The following is a 23,329-nucleotide window of genomic DNA, read 5'->3' on the forward strand; positions in this document are numbered from 1 at the left end:
ATTTAGCAAGTTGGCAATGTTTTTGGAGCAATTACAGTGGTGTATACACAAGTTGATAAGATGAGATAACGACTTGTCGGTAATATATAAAGCAGTCAGTCGGTGTGGAGTCGAAATCTTTATTTGAAATACCACAGTCAAAATTAATAAAATTAGGCTACTTGTAGTAATAAAGAAAGCTTTCAGACGGTTTGGAGTTGAACTCTTTATTTGAAATATCACAGTCAAAATTAATAAAATCAAATAAGGTAAACCGTTGCACCCCAGGGGACTGATTTTTTCCCCTGTGTTAGAATGAGAGTTTATAGAAGACGAGAGTCTATCCGCGGTATATCATGATGATGGGAGACACATGCACAGTTCTTGAGCAAAGCGCCTCCAACGGATGTTTCAGAGTTAAGAGAGGCCTAGAGGTCAAAGTTCATATTATATAACCAAAGCTTGGCGAACAGCTCCGTACTGGACACACATGTTGCCGCTGTTTGACGCCGTCTCATATTTGAATTTTACGCCCCTCTGAAATATGTTTGCAGCAAAATGTGTACTTTAAAGACGAAATCGACGGAAATAATGAAGAAGGACTGTCTTCTATCGGATTTGGAGCCCTGTGAGAGAACAAACAACAATGGCGGCGGTGGCAGTGAATTCAATAACAACTGTGGTGTTCTACTACTAAGTCAACAAGGTATGATCCATGTGAAGCGGATGTAAAACACCCACATAGCCCACAATCGCTTGAGGTCAGGTACACGTTGGACAGTCCCTGTGATCCAGAAAAAGGTACTGTTTCAGGGTCAAAGGAGTCTGTTGTTCGTTGTGTACCTGAAGTCAAAACACAATGGACGCGCCTCGCAGCATAGATCTGTGTGGCAGGGCCGTGTGAAGTACTCTAGGGCCTCTCCGTCGTCTTTTGGCCTTCCCCGAAGGGGAAGACATGATCGGAGGCACGGAGTAAAGAATGCAGGACACATCACAATATGCGAACTAAAAGGGATTTTCTAAAGGGATTTTCTTAGGGGCTCTAAAGTGGTCAGATAAGTGGACTTCATAAGTTACTAACAATATTCTAACAAATTACTTTGTGTCCACCGTAATCTTCAGTCTTTCCTATACATGATCACTGTATCATGTATGGGCAAGACTGAAGATTAGGGAGCATTCGTTGTTTTACAGGGAGGGGGGGTTGATGGATAATAACTCTAACTTTTGGTTGCCCGATATGTTTTGACGGTCACATGTATACCTTCGCTGTTACGTTTCAGCATGTTTGAAAGACGGCCGGGTTGTTCAAGTTGTTCGTTAAACTGTTTCCATTAAAATAAGCTTACATCATTCAATCCGAATATGTAGTGTAGGTTTATTGAAGGGCACATTGTATTTTGCAGTCAGTTTTTTCATCAATCGAGTGCGGAAGTGAAATTACGCACTCAAATATAGCCATTACGCGATTTTAGCAGACTAATGCGTATGCGGTACGCAAGGAGAAAAAAGTTACTGCGAACACTGATATGTATATATATATATATATATATATATATATATATATATATATATATATATATATATATATATATATATATATATATATATATATATATATATATATATTTTGAGGTTATCATATACCCATGCCCATAATTTTACTAATAGAACGAAAAACCTTAAATTTTGAGGTTTTACTTTATTACGCCTTGCGCATAAATATCAGAATGTTAATGTGAACAGGCTTCATTCATAAAGTATACGACGAAGCTGTCAACATCGCGCGCGATATCGCTGCAAGTCGTCCATATCTCAATGAAACCCAAGAAGAAAGACACCAGGATACAAAATCGTTATACAGAAGGAACTTTTTAAGATGCAATATGCTATTACAATTGTAACCGATCAAAAACTGTGCTCAGCTTTAAATCTATCCTGACTTCGATCGTCGTACAGCACGGAGCTCGCGCGGAGAGGGGACGCCATTTTGTTAGTTTAACCTGAGAGTTGCCATGTCAACAGTCGTCGCGCGCGCGACATTGCTGTCACACCACGCGCTCACTACCTGTTCAGGGAAGACCGTGCACATTGCCGGCACCGTGCGAACGGCAGAATGTTTGGTAGACCTTGACCCCCCAAAAAATACCATGTGTAAACGTTTCAAGACTCAATCAACATGTTATTTCCATATTTTGCAACCAAAAATGTCCGTGTTCCTCGAAGCCCTTCAAGTTTTTACGTCGGCGACATAGCTTCGCAGCCGGGGAGCGGCAGCCATTTTGTTGTTTACATCGTTTCCCAACAAACTGCTAATGTAGTTCGGGAAAACTCTAAAACTGATGACGTTCATTGTGCATATCTTGACTTTTACCGTGAAATATCACGGCTGATATTTTACGGTGAACGTCACTAGGATGTAGCAGTATGGGCATGGGTATATGCTAAATATATATATATAATATGGTTTACAGGATTTCCGTATCCCCCTACTTCTGACGTCAGAAGTAGGGTAATACATACATATATATATATATATATATATATATATATATATATATATATATATATATATATATATATATATTATATATATACTGTATATATAATACGGTTTACAGGATTTCCATATCCCCCTACTTCTGACGTCAGAAGTAGGGTAATACAGTCGGATATATATATATATATATATATATATATATATATATATATATATATATATATATATATATATATATATATATATATATATATATATATATATATATATATATATATATCTGCCCTGTTGTGACAGTGTATTACAGTATTTGCATGACATTCACTGTACAACTGGGAGATGAGCGGAATGGCAAGCCCCTGTTGACTGTAAATAATTGCCGAAGTGGCACCATGAGAAGAAATGTTTAACCACTTTTTGTTGTATTTAGTTGTAATACTATTCAGAAAGCTTTTTGTGATTTTGTCAGATCATGTAGTTAACATAAACCTAATTGAAGAAAGCATATACTTTGAATAAACATGCAACTTATATTCAGGTCTTACCAATGAAGAATCAACATTTGATAACATACTACTGGTAATTTTGTCTTTCACTAAGGCGAAGACCGCTTGTGATATACCTGAATAGGTGATCCATTTCTCATGCAATAATTACCATAGACTTTTTTCCTCAATGATTAGGCCATTCCAGTACACCCTAAATTTCACTTTATTTCTTGAATTGATAATAATTGACACAGTCAATTGAAGCAAATAATACTAGTACGTTCATAAATTTGAACTTGTGAAGTCAGATATCTTTATTTCCAGTGAAAATACTGAAATGTAAGACCGTGAAAGTAACAATGTAGACCTGCATTTTTCAATATTTTGTTTTGTGCAGCAATTTTGTCCAGTCATATTCCCTGAATGACAATAAAATACCAGGTATTAAGGCAAAAAAAAATTAAGTTTTTTACTCATCCTTGGTTGCTTACAAAAATGATGCGGTGACATGCTTTTTTGACATGCTTTTTGATATCCTATTCGGGGGGGTTTGTAAGTTTTGATATTTATGTAAATTGAGTCATACGGTACACGTTGACCTTTGTTGCACCATAGTACATAGTGCTGTTCTGCAGGGTGGATGGACCATGGATAGTAGAAGCGAGACTGTCAATGATTGTACAAGTGGCGCATCGAAAAGACGATAATTCATATAAAATAAAAAGACACAAATGTAAACCAATTGATAATAATGGTTTGATTCGCTGAACAAAATAAATGGGGATGTCAAAATAGACAAGTTGGACCGAATAAAAAATAAATACTGTACATTACCAACACTGGATCGCAATACCAAAACAAATTAAATGATTTTCGAAGTTAAATTAGACCCCTGAATTCGAAGTTAAATTAGACCCCTGAATATTTCTAAAACCGCATGCCGTCAATATTCGAATCATGTAACTGAATGAGATTTGAGTTACGGAACTGGTATGACCATCTTTAAAATTATTTTCCAACTTCGATTTCAAACGTAGGTAGCTCTCTATGACGTTCAAATCTGCTGCACAGGGACAACATCTTGCCAAGCTCACGTACTTCAAAATGGCAATCATGCTCTTTTTAGCGAAGTCTCCAGCAATTTCGCAGTTTGTGGCTCTTGGCAGCAGAAGCTACTAGATCTCTTTCTTTGTCTGATAAAGCTTACCACCGGTAATGCCTTTTTCAAGTTTCGGAGATCGGACCTCTTACTAGTTCAGTCATCGTGGATCAGAAGCAGTATCGACCGCTCCGTATCTGAATAACTGCCATGCGCCATGCATTGACGTCTGCTGTGTGTCCACGTTTCAAATGCATTGTCCAATTAAAAGACGGCTTTCATGCCGAAAGTAGTCCCAACATCAAAACCTGTGCATTACGAGCACAGACACTTAATTATGGTTGATACAGAGTCATTGATTGGTTGAAGATTTTGGACGATGTCATTTTAGGAGAGGGACTTGGCCGTATTCTATTGCGTGTAAAACCATGAAGTTTCCGGGAAACACAGTATATATATATATATATATATATACATCCTCGTTTTCGAAACAAGATAATGACTTCCAAATGTTCATTGAATGTCGGTCTCAAGTGGATTTACATAAAAAACGTTGCATTCACAATGGTGCTCATAGCAGGGCTTGTGTGTTTCACAAGACCATAGAAGGACCCTAAGTAGCCCAGCGTACGATGCTTATATATATATATATATATATATATATATATATATGTGTAACCCCGGTTACGATTGTAAGTCATGTGATTAGATCTGCTGCGTGTTGTTTGAGTGTGATGACACATGTGTGGAATTTCATTGATAGCGTCTTCGCCCACAATGCATTGCAATGCTCTACTGATTTTCACTGCTTGAAGACAGCACTTTAGTGTGGACGTACGTTTAGGAATTATTATCCGTTTTACTGCCAAGAAAAAAATTCCCAGACAACGTGGTTGGTCTTTTACATGACTGTGCTTTACAGGTATGTGTATTTAAACCCTTTGGTATTGAAAACAATGAACTTTTAAAAGTCTCAGAGTATGAGACACACCCCTCAAGTTAAAACGTGGGAGGACCATGTGTTTCCCAATTAAAGTGGAAAAGTTTCTAAGTTGTTATTCTGTAGTTAGTTTGGTTCTAATAGTACTTTATGATAGTAGTGAAGTTATTATAACATGTTGAAATTTAGGTTTTCTGATTTTGAAGGAGGTTTTCTGTGATTCTTAGTTCTTTGTTTCATGGTATTTTTGTACAGTGTATTTGCTATCATGTTGACTTAGTCTCATCTTGAATGAGATAGTGTAAACAGAAGGAAACGCTTACATAACTGCCGTTGGTCTTTTACATGACTGTGCTTTACAGAGGAGATCCAGTTAATGAGTTACTGATACACTGTGTGTGTTCCTATTGTGGCCGGATTGAGGAGCCAGCAAGGAGTGCCTGGATCGTATCAATCATCAACTCGACTCTTGCTACCAGGGTTGGAATAACCAAATCCCCAGGGAGGAGCGCCTGGAATGACTCTGTGTGTGTAACGTAGTTTCCTATTGGATAGACTATCATCGTCATAGCAACCGGACAGACATTGACCTACAACTTACGGAGAAGCCATTGTACAGCCATATGAACAATAGCTAAGTGAATGAACCCTAGACAACAGCCATTTTAGAATTATCTGGAACTTTATTATGGTGGATGAACTTTAGATTTTGCGCCTGGAAATTATTTTCCAGTAATACTGCCATTGGTTTTAATCATTGTAGACCAGTGTTTTTATTCTTTTATTATTATTATCATTAGTAGTAGAGATTTTAGCTGTAGTGAAATAAACCTTAATATAAACTGCAACGCAAATTGTACGATAATCATTCTTTCCTGGTTTGTTTATTGTGTGATATGAACCTTGGTCGGGTTTAATTATCTGGCTAAATTTAATTGTCAGTTTAATTACCCGGTTACATATATATATATATATATATATATATATATATATATATATATATATATATATATATATATATATATATATATATATATATATATATATATATATATATATATATAGTCATTGTGGATATATATATATACAGGGGTCGCACTAGCGCTCGCCACATTCGCAAAATGCGACAGAAAGTGCTGGGTGGCGAATAAAATGTCTTCTTGGTTCGCCACGCCCATGAAAGTGTAGCGAACTGGCCTCAAACTCAAAGATCCCGGTCAAATTCACGGTGGACAATGCTGTACTATCAGGTGACAAGATCGATTTGACTATACTCTCGCTCTCAGCGCCACGTCTCTTTACGATACCTGACAGTGGTTGTGTACTATGCGTTCTGTCCAGCTTAGGTACGCATTGCCTAACTTAGCAAGCCATAAAGTTTTTCCTTTACCCTTTGAACCCAGTTTAGTACCATATAAGGACTAAAATAATGACATCATCCACCCTAACAATTGAGAGTTCCAGTAATTTATGCGAACTTTCCGAGAAGGGGTCAGTGGTTTAATGAATATTTAATCAGGTCGACTGCCCTGCTGCCGTGCACTCAACGAGAGTCAAGAGACTATGATAGCTTTTCCGCAACTCAGACACAGAAGACGATCATATTATGTACAGCTATTGCTCTCTGAGTGATAGAAACGGTAGATTTTACCACTTTTTTGAGAATGTTCTATGGAAAAATGGAGCGATTTGCTAGCCAAGTTGATTGCGATTGAACTTAGCGTTGGATGGCAGCATGGCCATTGCATTGCGTGATGCTGAATGCTCCGGTCTCCGTGGTTGAGGTTTTCTTTCAATGTGCATGATGAAGAAATTTGTAAAATTTTAGTTAAACTGAAGTGTATTTTGTTGATTTTCAAGCGACGTACAATCGATAAGCTCATACAAACTGTTGATATCGTGGCCTTATCCAGCCTGTAGCGAGAGAGCCATGACGGTCGACCTAGTTTGTTTACAAATAAATTTGTGTTGCAACTTGTTACAGTTGAGATAGTGATATATTTCCAACGTCGCGTCTGACGTGTGTCTGTTGCATCTCCACAAGGTGACTGGAAACCGTATTTTGTGAATTCGAAGCCAATTGAAAACACTGTTGCAGTAGTTTTCAACTGAAATAAACTGGGCATGAAACTTCTATCTCAATACTTTGTGGTTTCTTTCTATCTAAAGACCGCTTACCGTATGCTTGTCAAAATACGCGATCCAACTTTGAAAACAGATTGACTAACACAATATGTCTACGAGACACGATTAAATCAAGGCAAGTTGTTGAAAGCATATGTTGTACATGCGTGAATCAAACTAATGTCAGTTGGTCCAAACACCAAATTTAATCAATAAAAAAATGAGTTACTGTTTTTGTCTTCAACTCTTCATCTAAACATAGTTGCAGTTCGAACGATGGGGAAAAGGAAGCCCTGTAATTGTGTGTATGTGTTGCACAATAGTTTACCTCTATGGTTGTACTAAATTGAATCATATGGGTTGCTAAGGATTCCTTTCACAGAAAATGAACTGCAACAGTCTTCTTAAAGAAGTGTAACAGGCAGTTGCGTTCAAAAAGTCCTTGTCTGAGAAGAGGTGGGTTGGTGGGGGTAGGAGTATTTGCATGTGAAGTCTATAGCACTTCAAACAAGATGAGTCCTTATTTTTGTTTTGATTTTATTGTACAAAAATTTTGTATTATATATATATATATATATATATATATATATATATATATATATATATATATATATATATATACATCCTCGTTTTCGAAACAAGATAGTGACTTCCAAATGTTCATTGAATGTCGGTCTCAAGTGGATTTACATAAAAAACGTTGCATTCACAATGGTGCTCATAGCAGGGCTTGTGTGTTTCACAAGACCATAGAAGGACCCTAAGTAGCCCAGTGTACGATGCTTTGTGTTCTCAGCTGTATACGGTGGTGGATCGGAGGCGGTAGGCCTCAAGTGCCGCGCTGGGAACACACTGTACAGTACGCAGGGCCATGGAGCTAAAAAGGTACCATGGCCGGGCTGAGAAGGACCCTGGCTAGCTGCAATAATTGTAGCCCATGGGACATGCGCAGTCTTTATCTGACGTGTTGGCTGTGCATGTGCTGGCCTGTAGGGCCCGTAGGGCTGGCGCTGCACAGCCAACACGTCAGTAAGGGAGCCGTCATTATTTACGGCCTAGGGGGGGTCGGAGGAATTGCTTTCGAAACTCCAAAATTTCGAGTAACCCCCCTACCAAACATGACGTGTTTGAGTAACCCCCCCCCTCTCTGCTACAGAAATTTTGAGTGACCCCCCCCAAAAAAAAAAAATTTGGGAAAGTTAAATATCTATAAAGTAAAATGGATTGCTGCTGTGACAGGCCCTGTACAGACCTTGATTAAACCCTGTGGTACAGGTCTGTGTCGGAAAGAGGTTCCATTGCTGTGACAGGGGCTGATGCACAGATCTGTATCCAGTGCTCTGATGACATGCAGTGTTCTCCGTAGGATTTGTTTACAAGAGGGGGAAGATGTGGTGCGAAAGCACTACAAGCGACCGCAAAACGCGGGGGGGGGGGGGGGGGGGGGGGGGGGGGGGGTGAGGGGGGTGTCCATTGGAGCTTTTGAAAAATAGAGATTAAAATGGTGTTATTTGTGGCACTTGGGGAGTATTTTGTTCAGATTTTTTTCATATAAAAAACTCATCAGGAACAGAAATCTGAGACAGTATTCCAAAACTTATATTCCAGTTCACTGATTTCAATTTCATTTTTTGAAAATGAAAAAATACATTTATTCACATTTATTATTTATTATTATTTTCCTGCAATAAAAGATGGGTTTGTTGTCAAGGCATTCCACTGGTTTTAAACTTTATAGAATCAGAATTAGCTTGCTTTACACATTTTCCCCTATCGGTAACCTATACAATGTAGAATATAGAAAGCAGACGTTTCTCTTGAATGATCAGGCAAGTATATCAATCTTCAGTACTAGCCTCTAACATAAGGCTTGCCATGTCGAATAGCTGATCATTCTTGTCTGAAGATCACAATAACGTGAAACACATAGTGTAATGAGATGTTAGTTTCTACTTGAAACCACCTGTATTATGATTTATATATATATATATATATATATATATATATATATATATATATATATATATATATATTATGTGTATGTGTGTACACAAATACCGGGTATGAATATACATATCTTTACTATTATTGTTGTATTAATTCGTAACTCCACCAAATGCTTCAGTACATATCAACAAAATTGAGTAGCCCCCCCTTTCTTGTCCTCCACTTTGAGCAACCTCCCCTTGTAGCTTTCAATTTTTGAGTGACCCCCCTCAGATTCCTCCGACCCCCCCCCCCCCGGCCATAAATAATGACGGCTCCCTAAAGACCTTGCACTGCCGCTCGTGAGTAGCAATTTTTGCAGCTAGATCCTGGCAAGACTAATGCTAATAGATGCATGTGCTGGCGCTTGTGCTATTCAAGTGCCTTTGAATCATAATGTATATATGTATGTATATATATATATATATATATATATATATATATATATATATATATATATATATATATATATATATATATATATATATATATATATATATATATATATATATATATAAAATTCCTGTCTATATACATTTTCCATCTATCTCTGAAATAAGCGGGATTGTGTAATTTGTATTGTAAAAAAAAATATCCAAAGTTTCCTCACAGACCACAATGCATAGAGAATCAACATTTTTGGTGAAATTCCAAAATCAAATTTCTTGCACACACATGAACTTGTAATCGCCCTAGTCTAATCAAGTACAGTAATATCAGTAATCAAGAGTACATAAATACCTAGATTTACCTAGTTTTGTATTGGAAAAGAATTATCCATAGTTTCCTCATAGACAAGATAGTGTATCAACATTTCGGTGAAATTCCAAAATCACATTTCTTGCTCACACATACACCAGTAACTCTCTAGTCTGATCAAGTACATTACTATGAATAATCAAGAGTCTATAAATACAAAGGTTTAGCTAGTTTTGTATTTAAAAGAAATTATTCATAGTTTCCTCACAGACTACTCATAGATTATGTATTGAGGATTAAGCAACATTTTGGTGAAATTCCAAAGTCAATTTTTTTTTCCATAACTCCATACAAACCTTTGTAAACTTTGACCCCCCCCTCCAATCATTGATTGTAAAATTTTGAACCCCCCCCGAAAAAGTCAAAGTAAAAGTCAACCCCCATCCCCCACCCCCCTGATTTCCACCGACCCCCCCTCCCTCTAAAAAAAACGAATGCTCCCTTAGGTAACACATTTGATAAAATACTGGAAGTCACACTGTACTGTCATTTTTATCAAGAACAGGACAGTGTAACTTCTAGAGTTTTATCAATGTATAGTGCAGCATTTTCATACTGGTTAGTCATCGAAAACGTTATAGAGCTTGTTAAAAAGTTTTAATATTTCCAAGAAAGTGATGAAAGAGGTGTGTCCAAATTTTGGTGAAATTTTGAAAGTTAAGGTTACTGGAGATTCCAGCAGTTTTTTTGAAACTCAGTTGCGCTGGAGCACATTGTCAAGGTGCTTATATTTGCAATGAAAATGACTTCTTCTGAATATGTTTCAGTTACGGAATATCACAGATTGTGTTAATGTTACTGTATGGCTATGTAATGTAGAAACATTCTTTATTTTTCCAGAGTGTTCTGCAATTTTTAAATCTCTAAAATATTTGGACAAAATGCATGAGCTTCTGAAACCATTAGAGACACTGACTGAAAAGATGCGTCAACAATATCAAGATAATACATTATCGATGAAAGGTAAGGGTTTATTATTTAGGGCAGATGTCGAGTTTTATTTGGTATGGTATGAATAAGTGTGCGTTTGTGGATCTGACACAAAGACTACAGTGTTCTATAACTGGATTGGTGACTGTTCATCTTAAATGTATGGAAATGGATCCCAGGGCCGAGGAGTGGCACATGTAAAACAGTGTGTATCTTAGCGGAATAAACTATGAGTGTATCTATTTATCCAGGAAATCTTAATCCTGACGGCTATGTGTGTACGCAAATAGAGCCAGTTGACATTAGGGACACAGAAAAAAACAAGAGGAGCAAACAGGTTGTGGTTTAGAACACAATCAATGTACTTCACCAACGTCTCTAACTCCGCGCTTTGAACATACATGTAGCTCGTAACAAGAACAGTGGAAAGCACATGGGAAGTGTAGACCTATAACGGCCACTCATGTAGTTTGTGCACAGTGAAGATTTTGCAGATTAACATCTTTGACGGAAAATGACCGACCTTTCCTAACGTAATTTTTACCTCCTTCGATTCAGCACAAAATTTGCGTATGGACTATTGATGTGGTGGGTACATGTAAATCCTAATTGTATTGACGACTGCTGCATAAACAGTCACTGACTGAACTTTGCACGCATTTACGAGCACTGAATATTTTTACTGTTTTTAATCTAAAGCCGTCGCCATATGACGGTGACAAAAACAACTCAAGGAATCTGGCGTACATTGATATTGAATTATTTTGACCAAAAAAATTGAGTTAAAACACTCAAATGTCGAACAGTGATCATACAGAACTTTGCAGTTTTCTGGACTAAACGATCCAGATCTCAGACCAGACCAGATCTCAGTCAACTCTGCCAGGCCCGATGTCTACTCTATCAGCATCAACTCAACCTTACCCCACAAACTGGGAATATACTAAATTTACCTTGAAAAAATTCAAACTTTGTATGGCATGAGAAAGCTCTTTCCGGGGCCATGGGGCAAATAAAAAACCAACAAATCCCAACAGAAACAGTGGAATGATCATTAGTGTGCAAGGTCACTGTATTACATGTATATGTCAGAGTAAAAATTTCTAGCTTTGAAATTTAAAAGACGGGGCAGAATAAGACAAGATTACGACCAATGTGTTACTGCTGATGCCACAGCTGGCCTCCTCTATAACTTTCAGGGGCGTACATCAGTACATAACGTAATGTTGATAGCAAGGTAGTTCTGTGTCCAGTGATAAAAACATTTCCCAATATGCCATGGCTGCTGATTTGAGCTGCTACCGCCAATCGAAAATTTTCAACACAAAGACATAATATCAATAATTTTGCGAGATTATAAGAGCCCGCTGTCTTCTCGCCAAATAGCTGCGATCAAGATTATTATGATCAAACACGGTCCCTCCACAAGGGCCGTGGATAAAATCAATTGACCGCCGAACACCTGCTTGCTCTTCTTCTCAGTCCCTCCACAAAACGGTCGAGGACGGTGTCTTCTTATACACAACGTGTAAATATAGGTTATTCCTGCTTAGAAATACGACAGCAAATATTGCAAAGTGAATTTCTTACTATCTTCCTCGCAATGATTTTATTACATCTGTGTCTATTTTATCACGGTCACCATTTCTGACGATCTTAGAATCAGTTCACGATTGTTCACAAAATTTTCATCAGAGGAAAGATTACCGTAATCCCCGTTTCAAAGATGTAGGAAATATATAATGGGTAGTTTATCTTGAAATATCCCGAACTGCAGCCCCTAAATACAAAATGCTCTTTCTTCTGAACAATTTCCCTACAACTTTACAATCACACTCCTGTCATCACATGACAGGTGTAACCGAACATGTGCTGCCGCCAATGGAGAATCAAAAGACTTCAAATCAAAAGTCATAGAAAAAATATTGATATCCAATCAATGTAAACAAAGAGTAATTTTGATAGGATCAACTTATTGTATGTTATAAAAATATCGATAATTTGGATAGTAAAGTCAGTTACAGACAATCGAGGAAGAACAGAAGAGTCTACTAATCTGTGAATTAAATGAATGCAAGGTTACTATGAAAGTAAAAAAGGTAATGTTGTGCCCAGGTTGGGAAAGAAAAGTTGATAAAGATTTCAAAGAAACGTCAGATAATATTAGAGCAATTTAGTAAAAAACAAGCTCAGAAAAACATATTGAGAAGAATGACATCACGGCGATCTTCAGACCTTTCATCATGTTTCAGTCTGAACGGTTAACATTTGATGCTATAGTCTATGGCAAGTGTCTCTTTTTGGACTACTCCGACAGAGACCAATCAATTGCGATTTAGTTTCATAGTTTCATCGCCCTGACCTGACTGGGAATAATGCAGCTCATGGGCACCTGTATAATCATCGCATGAACATATCCAATGGCTGGCCACTGGCACTGCATGGGCCTTTGACCGTGCATTGCCAGTAAACAACGGTTTTGGATGTCACGAGAGCTTGCCAATTTTTTCTTAGTCTGTGAGTGGTTGAGTGATTTGGGTACAGGCATAGATGGGAATCGAGTTGATTTCGGCTGAAAGTAGTTAGAAAAGTAGTTTTTCGTGCTTGGTCCAAAATGAGTCCGCATGTCGCCAGTTTTGTCCATGACAATCAGCAGAGGCCGTATAACGCCAGGAACACACAGCATCGTACGCAGGGCTAGGCCACAGCATACTTCCAAAACAGATCTATCGTAAAATATTGTACTGCAGGTCAACATATACATCACCCATTCATAGGCCTAGAGGTACACAGATCCATAAGGGACTGGACACAAATTACAGGGGGGTGGGCCGGTGTTTTTCGAAACACCGCTGCGTCAAAAATAGTGACCCTTCAAAAGTTCATGCACAAAAATTAGTGACCCTCCCCCTTATCGTGCATGAAAATAAATGACCCTCCCCTGTTACTCAATACCCCCCAACAAACCCGCAATGTGTTCAAGACCCCCCTTCTGACTTGCTATACTTTTGAAATCCTCTTCCCAAAAGGAAGGCAAAATGTGGCTGATATAACGCTTTGTCCAAAAAATTTCAAATCATATGTGTGTGATAATTCATGTAAATGTACTTTGCTTGAAGTGGCAGGTAAAAAGTGCATGCGTGTACAAACAAAGTAATTTTTAGCTCCCATATATGCATATATGTACCGGTATATATGCAAATGGGAGGTATTCCTATAAGGTGGAAAAATGTCATCTGTATGTATGTATGTATGTATGTCCGTCCACATCAAAAACTCCTAAACCGTAGCACCTACTGTCTTAGTATTTGGTGTACAGGTGCACCTAAGGGTGGAGATGTGAATTTGTTCAAATGAACATGTCAGTGTCAAAAATATGCAAATGAGGTGAAAAAAAGGAAAAATCCTGCAAATGGCTATCACTCAGTAAGCATTGGTCAGATTTGGTTGAAACTTGGTATGCAGATTTCTTTCGGTATTCTAAATTATGTGTGCAAAAATTGGGATGAAATTTGCATGTTTGTATTTTTAGGGTATTTTTTTTCGTTTTTAGTCAAAAAATCTTGTTCTCTGAAATCGCTCGTCTGATTGCTATGAAACTTAATATTCATGTTCCTCAGGATGACCTCAGTCATGCTTGTACAAATTGTATTGATATTGTCATATTTGTAATTTTTGGCAATTTTCCCAATTTTTGATAAAAAATTTTTTTATCGATATCCAAAAACTACTGATTTGATAGCTTTGATATTTGGTATACAGGTATCTAAGATTAATTTCAATATAATGTATTGAAGGTATGTTGAAACTGACAATTTTTTTTTATTTTTGTTGCAATTTTTGCCTTTTTTCGTCAATAATTTTTCTCCTAAAACGTCTGATCTGGTAGCTTTGATATCTAGTGTACAGGTTCCTAGGGTTTATGTTAATTAGATATATTCAAAATTAGGAAGAAATCTGCAAGTTTGTATTTTAGGGGGCAATTTTTCTCATTTTTGGTCAAAAAATTTGTTTCTCAAAATTTACCAGTCTGATTGCTTTGATATTTAGTAAACCGGTTCTTAGGGTTTTTGTTAATAAGATATATTGAAATTAAGTTGAAATCCGGAATTTTGAATTTTTGGGGCAACTTTGCAAAACTGTCAGTTTTACTGGGATATCTTTCATTTTGTATTTTAAAGATTTTTTTGGTAATTTTATACCTACTGGAACTAAGAGTATATAATGTGGTGATTTAGTAAGCATTTGATATGGTAAACTGTATTTGGTGTTGAAATGCGGTAAAAAATCCTGGCAGATTTTGAAAAAATTCCAAACAAATGCCAATAAAAAATTCAGCCAGAGAAGGTTTGACAAAAAGAAAAGGTGGGAGAGTGGGGAGAAAAGAATGTACAATGGATCGGATAAAAAAGATAATGTACCTCATTGATCTTCCAGACACCGTCCCTTATCAAATGGTCCACCCCGATGTATTTTTGTGCGCAATTAACCATGCAGTGTATTTTAGTTTAAGATGTCAAGTTAGGTAAGGATTTGAAAGGAATAGTCAAGTTCACCACAGTTTAACTTTATCTCTTGTGTCATCATCCTTGTGTAATTGGTTAAGTTTGTAAGTTGTTCCAGATGTGGATGCATCAGCTGTTCTGGAAGAAAACAATGTTTTTCCCTGTAGGGTTTCTGAGTTGATGATTGTATGTTGAAATTTCTCCATGTATCTGGTGTATGGGCAAAGTGTAAACATTGGTTGCATGTTATGTATTTCAGTCTACCGGTATGTCAAATATTGTAAATGAAAAATCAAGAACAGTTTACTGTGTGCTTGTAAAAGATAACATATTTGTCAATACATAAACTGCCTTGCAGATTGATTGTCTTAAAGATTATCACAGAAGTAGAAAAGGAAAAGGAACTAATCAAATTGCTGTAACATATTCACTCTCAGTGCCTGTAGGCCTATACTTAACTATTTTATCATTACATTCAGCTGTTGTTATATCTTTATCACTCTCCATGGGCCAAGGCACACTTGGGGTCAATGTCATCACTCTGTGCCAGTCTGTGTATATCAGTCTGTCTGTATATGTATGTCCATGTTTCATACAATTGTTGACTTGTTTTGATAACTATACGGGAGGGAACAGTGATGTTGTCACTATTTTTAGATTTCATCGATAATGTTGATTCACTATACATGGGAGTCTATGACAAAACTATAAAAAAATTCTTTCACAATTAATAATATGCACTTTTTCTGCATATATGGACCCTGAATAATTGACATAATTGTACTTGATTAGAAGAGGTGGTAACATGTGCATCTGTGTACAAGAACTTTGTTTTTGGAATTTCGCATAAAAAGTTCATCCATTATACATTGTAGTCTGTGACAAAAGTAAGAATAATTGTTTTAAAATACAAAACTTGGCAAATCTGTCTATTTACGTACACTCGATTATTGGTATACAATGTAAATGTTCATGATTAGACTAGAGTGGTTTCAAGTCCATGGTTGTGCAAGAAATTTCATTTTGGCATATCACTGAAATGTTGATTCACTATACATGGCAGTCTATGACAAAACTGTGAATTAAGCAATAACCCCCGCCGCAGGAGAGTACAATGCGCGACATATAGCACGAGCCGATAGGCGAGTGCTATATGGAGCGAATTGTACCAAAATCGAGTGTATACCCGACTGCGAAGGGGGTTATTGCTATTATATTATATAAACTTGAGTGTATTTGTTGTCTTACTTACGTATTTTCATCACTCTAAGCGCCAAATGCAGAAAACGGACGTCTGAGAGATCGAACGTCGGAAATTCTGCGCCCGAGACCGAGCATTTTTATAAGGATTCCGTACAGGCACACAGTATCCTACGATAAATACGCATTACGTCCATATCGACATTGCATTTTATTCGCATGCAACATGAACGATACTTGTCAAAAAATATCTGCTGCACTCACACAGAAAATGGGTCAAGAGTTCAAATCAAAAGAAAAAACAGGGCTCGAAAATTCTCGCCGCCCGACGCCCGTGACAAGTGAATTTTGAGTCCGGGCAAGTGAAAACAACATTCTCCCAGCCCGACGGACAAGTGAATTTCAATGAGGCCACTGTACGTACGCGCTGCCACTCTCTCTAGTTCTTTGAGTGTACCGCTTTCGATATGGCCGGCTGATAAAATAGCTCTGTTCTGCTTGGTTACAAAATGGCAAAATATTGACGTCTTTGCACGCTTTTATGTTTTTTTCTTCTGATGAAATCATGTCACGATGCCTCCTCAATTGAAAACTACAGCTCTACAATAAAATGTTGTAAGGTGTTGAAACAATTTACCCTCCTTCCTACAAAGTTGCAATGTATTGAAACACTTTACTCTCCTTTCTACAAAGTTACAAATTCCCTGGCACGTGAAGCAAACATTGTTGCTGTTCAATACTGCAATCAGGGTCCCTCCTCTTAGTCCCTCATGGACGGACCATACTACAATACATCATGGACGTACGGTATATCGACCGTGAATACACTGAGGCTTGGCTTTGCCTGTGTGAGTCCCGCGTACCGACGTCTTTTTTAGTCCAAGTTTTACCTACATTGCTTGAATCAAAATTTGGCCTGCAATTACTCAGTTTGATAGTAAAAACCATTATTTTAAAGGAAACTTTCACAAACAGAGTCAGAATACAAGGGAAAAGGAGAAAAACTTGAGGTTTTTTGAAAGGTCAAATCAGGGTCATCTTATGTGATGTCATGATGAAGACCCTTTAAGTACACAATTATGGTGCAAAAGAAACCACCTAGGGAGGTCTAATAGGTACAATCTTATGATAAAAGGTAATTTCTTGCTTTCCAATTTAATGGCATTTAGCTTGACTGCCAGTTTTAAATTAAATTTTATCAACAGTTATTGCAAAGGAAAATTGTCAACAGCAGTTGCAGTAAGCATATCCATTTCAAATCATCACATTAATATTTCTGCAGATTCCTCCAGTTTAACCCTTTTCCTGCCGAGCGCCCCTGTCCGTTATCCTGCCAAGTCGGTCAAAACCGGCCCCCTTTTCCGTGTCTACAGAAGATAGGCTCTCCTGCACGCTTTCCTGCCAGGCATTTGGCGGGAAAATACCGCATTTTCGGGGTACGATTACCGACCATATACGTGTTAGACTTCAAAAATTTTTGCATGCCCGTATAGAGGGGCAACCGCTGATGAGGTTGTGTCCAGAAAATGACGAGGTCACGGGCGTTGTTTGCCCCGGGGGACGTGCACTTTTATGCCCTTTTCTAGCTTACTTTCGCGGAAGTAAAGCTCGTTCGCCGGCACGCACGGCCACACCGGGGAAACGTCACCTCTCTCGTGGGTTAGTAGAAGACCCAGGGGTTAGTGCGGCAGCACCCTCAAACCTGTCCTGTTTCCCCTGGGTTGTGTCACTTGGCCACGTACTTTGAACGACTTGGAAGAGTCGCACAGTGCAGTCTGCTTTGACGTAGTGTCAACGACATAGTTCCGCCATTGAAGGAAGGCGTGTACGTAGTTTGGCCAGTTCAGTGCACACTTAGCTCGTTAGTGTTACCGTTTCTAACAGGTTAGTTGTGCAGTTGTTACTAAGGTGCAGTTTTGTACCACCTTAGCTCTGGACAGTGCAACTGCTCTATGCACTAACCCCAACGACAGATGGTTGGTACAACGTCTACGTCGCACGAGCACAGCCTCCGTTGGGCTGTGCCCCTCCCACGTGATACAACGCACGTTCATCCATTACTATAGCGTCCTTACGGATCTGCCAAAAACGAAAGTGGGGGTAAAAACAAAACAAACGAAAATATGCGATCATAGATAGTATTTTATTCGGGAATAATTTACATTATGCCGAACAATAAATCTCGGAGTCTGTCTCGACGTCCGAGTGCATGGTCCGTGTTTCAAAAATTACAATCGGGGTGGCAGATCCGTGTTTCAAAAATTATAATAGAGGGAATTGTACAAAATAATCCGTCTAAACAAAACAAACGAAAATATGCGATCCATAGATAGTATTTTATTCGGGAATAATTTACATTATGCCGAATAATAAATCTCAGAGTCTGTCTCGACGTCCGAGTGCATGGTCCGTGTTACAAAGATTACAATCGGGGGATTGTACAAAATAATCCGTGTTTCAATTTACAATCAGCGGGATCGTAAAGCACAAACAAACGGCACAACCGTGCTCAAAATGTGATCATGGTCCGTGTTAAGAATACAGTCAAGCCACTGTTAGGCGAAGCTGTCCCCTGTCCGTTATTTACGTCGGGTTCTCTTGCTGATGGGTGTCGTCGGGGCTGTGTGAGTAGAGGTCTGCACGCCAATGCTCCTCTTACCTCGTAGCATCATGCGATGATGAAAAGCCGCAAAACACTCGCCCTCGTGAAGATGAACCCCGCACAGACTACATCCTTTGGACGTCTCAGACAGTCGTCCGCTCGCAGTGGTCTTACCCTCTCTGCTGCATACTTTACAGCATTTCTGCCGCCCCTCCAAACGGCTGACAACGTGCATCGGCTGATTTTGTGGATTGATGTACGAGGCAAGAGAAACGGTGGCCTCGACCTCTCTCACACTGGGCTGCGATCGCCCACAATAACCGCAATGAGTTGTTTCCCGACACGCAGATGAAACATCTTATGGGTCAGCTTACTATCAGGGTGTACATGCTTGAAGCATATATATGCATTTACCAGGGCAACATCAATCAGGTAACATGCCAGATATGTCCACCATCTGTGGTTCTTGCGCCCAGTGTGAAAGTACTTGCGCTTCTGGTTGGCTCGGTCGACGCCTCCCATGTACCGGCGATAATTATACAGCGACAGAGGCACTTGTCGCTGCTCGTCTCCCTCCCCACTGGCACGCACTCCAAGGGTGGATAGACCGTATTCAAGATCAGCACCTGAGCGTTACTATCCTGATAAGCAGTGATGTTAAGACGAGAGTCCGTTCTGGTCGTGGCTTTCATATCCCCAACAGACAGAGGAAGGCGCTTCCTCTTACCCGGCGGAATTAATTGAGGGGGCATGGTGCGACGATTACGGCGGTTAAAACTCCCGACCATGTAGATCCCGGTCTCCATCAGCTCTCTAGCAGTAACGACCGTGCTAAACAGGCTATCACAGAATAGGCTGTGATTATATCCACAGAATGGCTGGACCAGCTCCATCGTAATTCTTTTCACCACACCTCGCTCCTGCCGTCTCCCATCAGTCCGATCCCGAAATTTCACACCTAGGTACGGTGCAAAGTTAGCGATGTATGCAGTGGTGGAGTCGCACAGCTGCCATATCTTGAAACCGTCTCGATCAGGCTTATGCGGTAATCTCTGCTTAAATTTAGAACGGCCCTTAAATCGCACCATGCCCTCGTCGATGGAGATCTCTCTACCCATCTTATAATTATTTACGCACCGGTCAACTATGGGCTCCATCCATGGATTGATTTTATACAGGGGATCCTCCTGACACCGACGTCGGCGGCGTGCCTCATCAGGATCACGACGTGGATCGTTCTCTGGGTCTGCCAGATGAAAGTATCGCATAAGCTGCTGAAAGCGACTGCGGGTAATCACAGTAGAAATACCCTGGTTTCTCAGAAAGGATCGCTAGACCAATAATCCTCCACTGATGATTTACGGTCGATACCCATACAGACTAAGACGCCAATGAACGCCTGCACCTCTCGGTAGTCAGCGTTACGCCAGTATTTATCTATTTTCTAGCGATATATCGCTGGTGGAATTTGGCGTATTTATTAGTCTCGTCCTTGGCCAATCTGATCAGTGTAGCTGGAATAAACTTAAAAAGTAATCGAGCTCACGGGAGTGGCTGGGCAAGGTGAAAGTCGGTCCTCTCTCATGGTCAAAATCGGTCTCCTCAAATATATTAGCATCGGTAGTCTCCGACATACGCCAGACAGGAGGGGTGTCGTCCTCCGCCAACACAGCAGCAACGTCATCATCGTCATCAGAGCTTGCCTCACCTACATACTGCCTGTCATAAAAGTCATCGTCCTCTGCCGCATCCTCGTCAACCTCCGAGTCGGACTCAGCGGTGATATCACCGTCGTCTGGGCGTCTGGGCCTGAACTCGCCCGTAGCGGCATCAAGGATCATATCTGGCTCAAAATCAGGTGGGCTATCCTGATAACGAACCCTCCGCACTATCTTTTTCGGCGGGGACATCGCAGCACACGAAACTATGGCAGGAGCGGGCTGGGCAGCCTCTGCTGATGACGAGGACTCAAGCTCTTTCGCACTGGGCACAGGAACCTCTCCTGACGCAGGATGAGGGCTCATAGTAGCAACAGGTGGTGTCTCTCCCGGAGCAGCCGGGGGAGAACCAATGGCATCAGCCGTCTCGTTACTCACTGTCTCACTAGCAGCAGCAGACGTAGTCTGTGCAGGTGAAGTATCTCCCACAAGAGCAGATGTAGTCTCTGCAGGTGAAGTAGTCTCTCCCGGAGCAGCCGGGTGAGAACCACTGGCAACCGGTGACCCGTCATCATCCTCATCGGCAGAACGATCGGTCTTACGTTTACGCTTACCACGGGTTTTTCAGCCGGAGATGGCTTCGCCTTACGGGAGCGTTTCTTGCCCGACTTCTTAGAATTTACTAGGGACATCACAACGATCGCTACCACTACCGCCGGAGACTCTGCATCTTTGAGCTTCAGTCGTCTGCTCGCCTTCAGAAAACTTTTGCGGTCCGTCAAGCTCATGTCTGGAACAGTGTCGACAGACTAGCAGGTCCCTCCCTTTTAAAGCCACAGGGAAACAAAGCCCTGGACATGATTGGACGCAGGGGTGTTAATATATGCATCCACCTGTTATTATAATGGACCTACGGCAATCAGTCCACCAACCGGCGCTGACATTCCTACCCGTCATGTAAATTGCCTGTCCGCACCGTTTGATATGCTAATAATACTCATTTGCGATGCAAATCCTCGAGCACTTAGCATAACATAGTCAATGTCATTAGCATCTCAACTTGACATTCCGTCCAGCTGGGTACGTGGCATGCGCACCTGCCACCCAAGGACGTTGGCCCAAGCCCATGTTTAGTACGGGTGGGAAACCCGTATCTTTAACCTCATGTCCCTTCTAAGTACGCCTGCGCAGGGCGTATTGTCATCCAAGTCGGTGACAAGCCAACCCGACAGATCGCCCATTAAGCAGTAATGGACTGGCCGTCTCGTTCTTGTACGGCAACGAACAGTGCTTCAGCGGCTTGTTTAGGTCATAACCGTCCCCTGCCGAGCGGCTTACCCAACTAAGGCGGTCAAAGATGAAGGATGCCAAAATTGTCAACGGCTGTCTCGGCCTCGTCCGTTGGGCAAACATGGCTCCTTCAAATAACGTGGCCAGCACGTCTACGTCATCAGCAGTGATGACGACCCGTCATTGACGCCCGAGTGCGTAAAACTCGGAATATACCGACAGGTACCTCTACCTGAGTCGGTCATACTACGGTATAAACCAAACACAGGTCTGCCAACTCCCGTTAGACTCGGCCGTTAGCCGAACTTCACAGGGACAACATAGGCGTAACAAGTCGGTGAACAACGGTTCACGCACCTAACCGCAGCCGCCAAGTCGGTGAACAATGGTATCAAATTTTGAGGCCATGTTCGTGAATGGCAAGGCTGAGGCGGTGTGTTTCGTTGCACGGCTTGAACGTCTAGAGCCAAGTGCAGCCGACAACGTCCGACATCTGAGTGGGTAGTCTTTTCGAGAAGGTAACAAGTCGGTTAAAAGCGGTGGTTACCCTTCACAAATGTCGCTCAAGTCCGTTCGGATCAGTTCCATGTCAGGACTAATCAAGCCGAGTCCGTCAAATCCGTCCGCACTTCCCGTCAATCAGGACCAAGTCCGTGATTTTCGTCTCGCACCATTGGCAAAAAATTGCACCGCCAGCTGAGGCGGTCTTAGGCGGTTGCCTTACAGATTAGCGTTGCCGAGACGGTCAATTTCGGCCGCAATCTATGTAGTGCCTCAGAGCCAAGTTAACCCAAACTCCGCTAGAATACGTCAACGTGCTAACCTGCCAAGTACGCTACTCGTCCCCCCCAAAAAAAACCAGTCCCCCACCGGGGTGGGGGACTGGCTGGGTAGCTTCCGCACCTTTCCCTGTCGTTGGACTCTCTGTGAACCCATTTCGAGAGCAAACGCCGTTCCTCGCCCAAAACCTGTCCTCGAACGACCCCTAGCGCGAGCAAGGGTTTGCTACACGTAGTTCCGTCGACTAGGCAGGAAAGGGGGTACCAAAAAGTAGCCCGATTTCCACCGCCTTGGCAGGATAACGGCCGTGGCTGCTCAGATTCTAGCTACACCGAATTTCAAGCGGATTTTCACCGACTTGGCAGGAAAAGGGTTAATGATGTAACAGTGAACATCACCAGACATTTCTTGATGATATCAAAATATCAAATGAAAATGTTCCTCGGCTACAATGTTATCATTATCATTAAAACTATTACCACTCTTTAA

At 40.5% G+C, this 23,329-nt stretch overlaps 1 protein-coding gene and 1 long non-coding RNA gene across 5 annotated transcripts in view; both read left to right on the plus strand.

The window, feature by feature from the left end:
- The first annotated feature begins 413 nt into the window (after nt 1-413).
- LOC139142411 (zinc finger protein 420-like) overlaps nt 414-23,329 on the plus strand; it is a 53,848-nt gene continuing 30,932 nt past the window's right edge. Inside the window, exons 1-2 of one of the 4 annotated variants that reach the window (XM_070712331.1) lie at nt 414-685; nt 10,716-10,838. In XM_070712331.1, coding sequence (XP_070568432.1) covers nt 538-685; nt 10,716-10,838 — 271 coding nt within the window. In that variant the 5' untranslated portion in view covers nt 414-537. Of the gene's footprint in view, nt 781-10,715; nt 10,839-23,329 lie in introns of all 4 variants that reach the window. The other 3 variants (XM_070712333.1, XM_070712332.1, XM_070712334.1) reach the window with 3 other exon arrangements.
- Nucleotides 4,852-5,854, plus strand: LOC139142389 (uncharacterized). Its single transcript, XR_011554388.1, has 2 exons — nt 4,852-4,988; nt 5,369-5,854. It is a non-coding gene; the product is annotated as an uncharacterized lncRNA (long non-coding RNA).

Source organism: Ptychodera flava, chromosome 10 (genome assembly GCF_041260155.1).
Source record: "Ptychodera flava strain L36383 chromosome 10, AS_Pfla_20210202, whole genome shotgun sequence".
NCBI lineage: Eukaryota > Metazoa > Hemichordata > Enteropneusta > Ptychoderidae > Ptychodera > Ptychodera flava.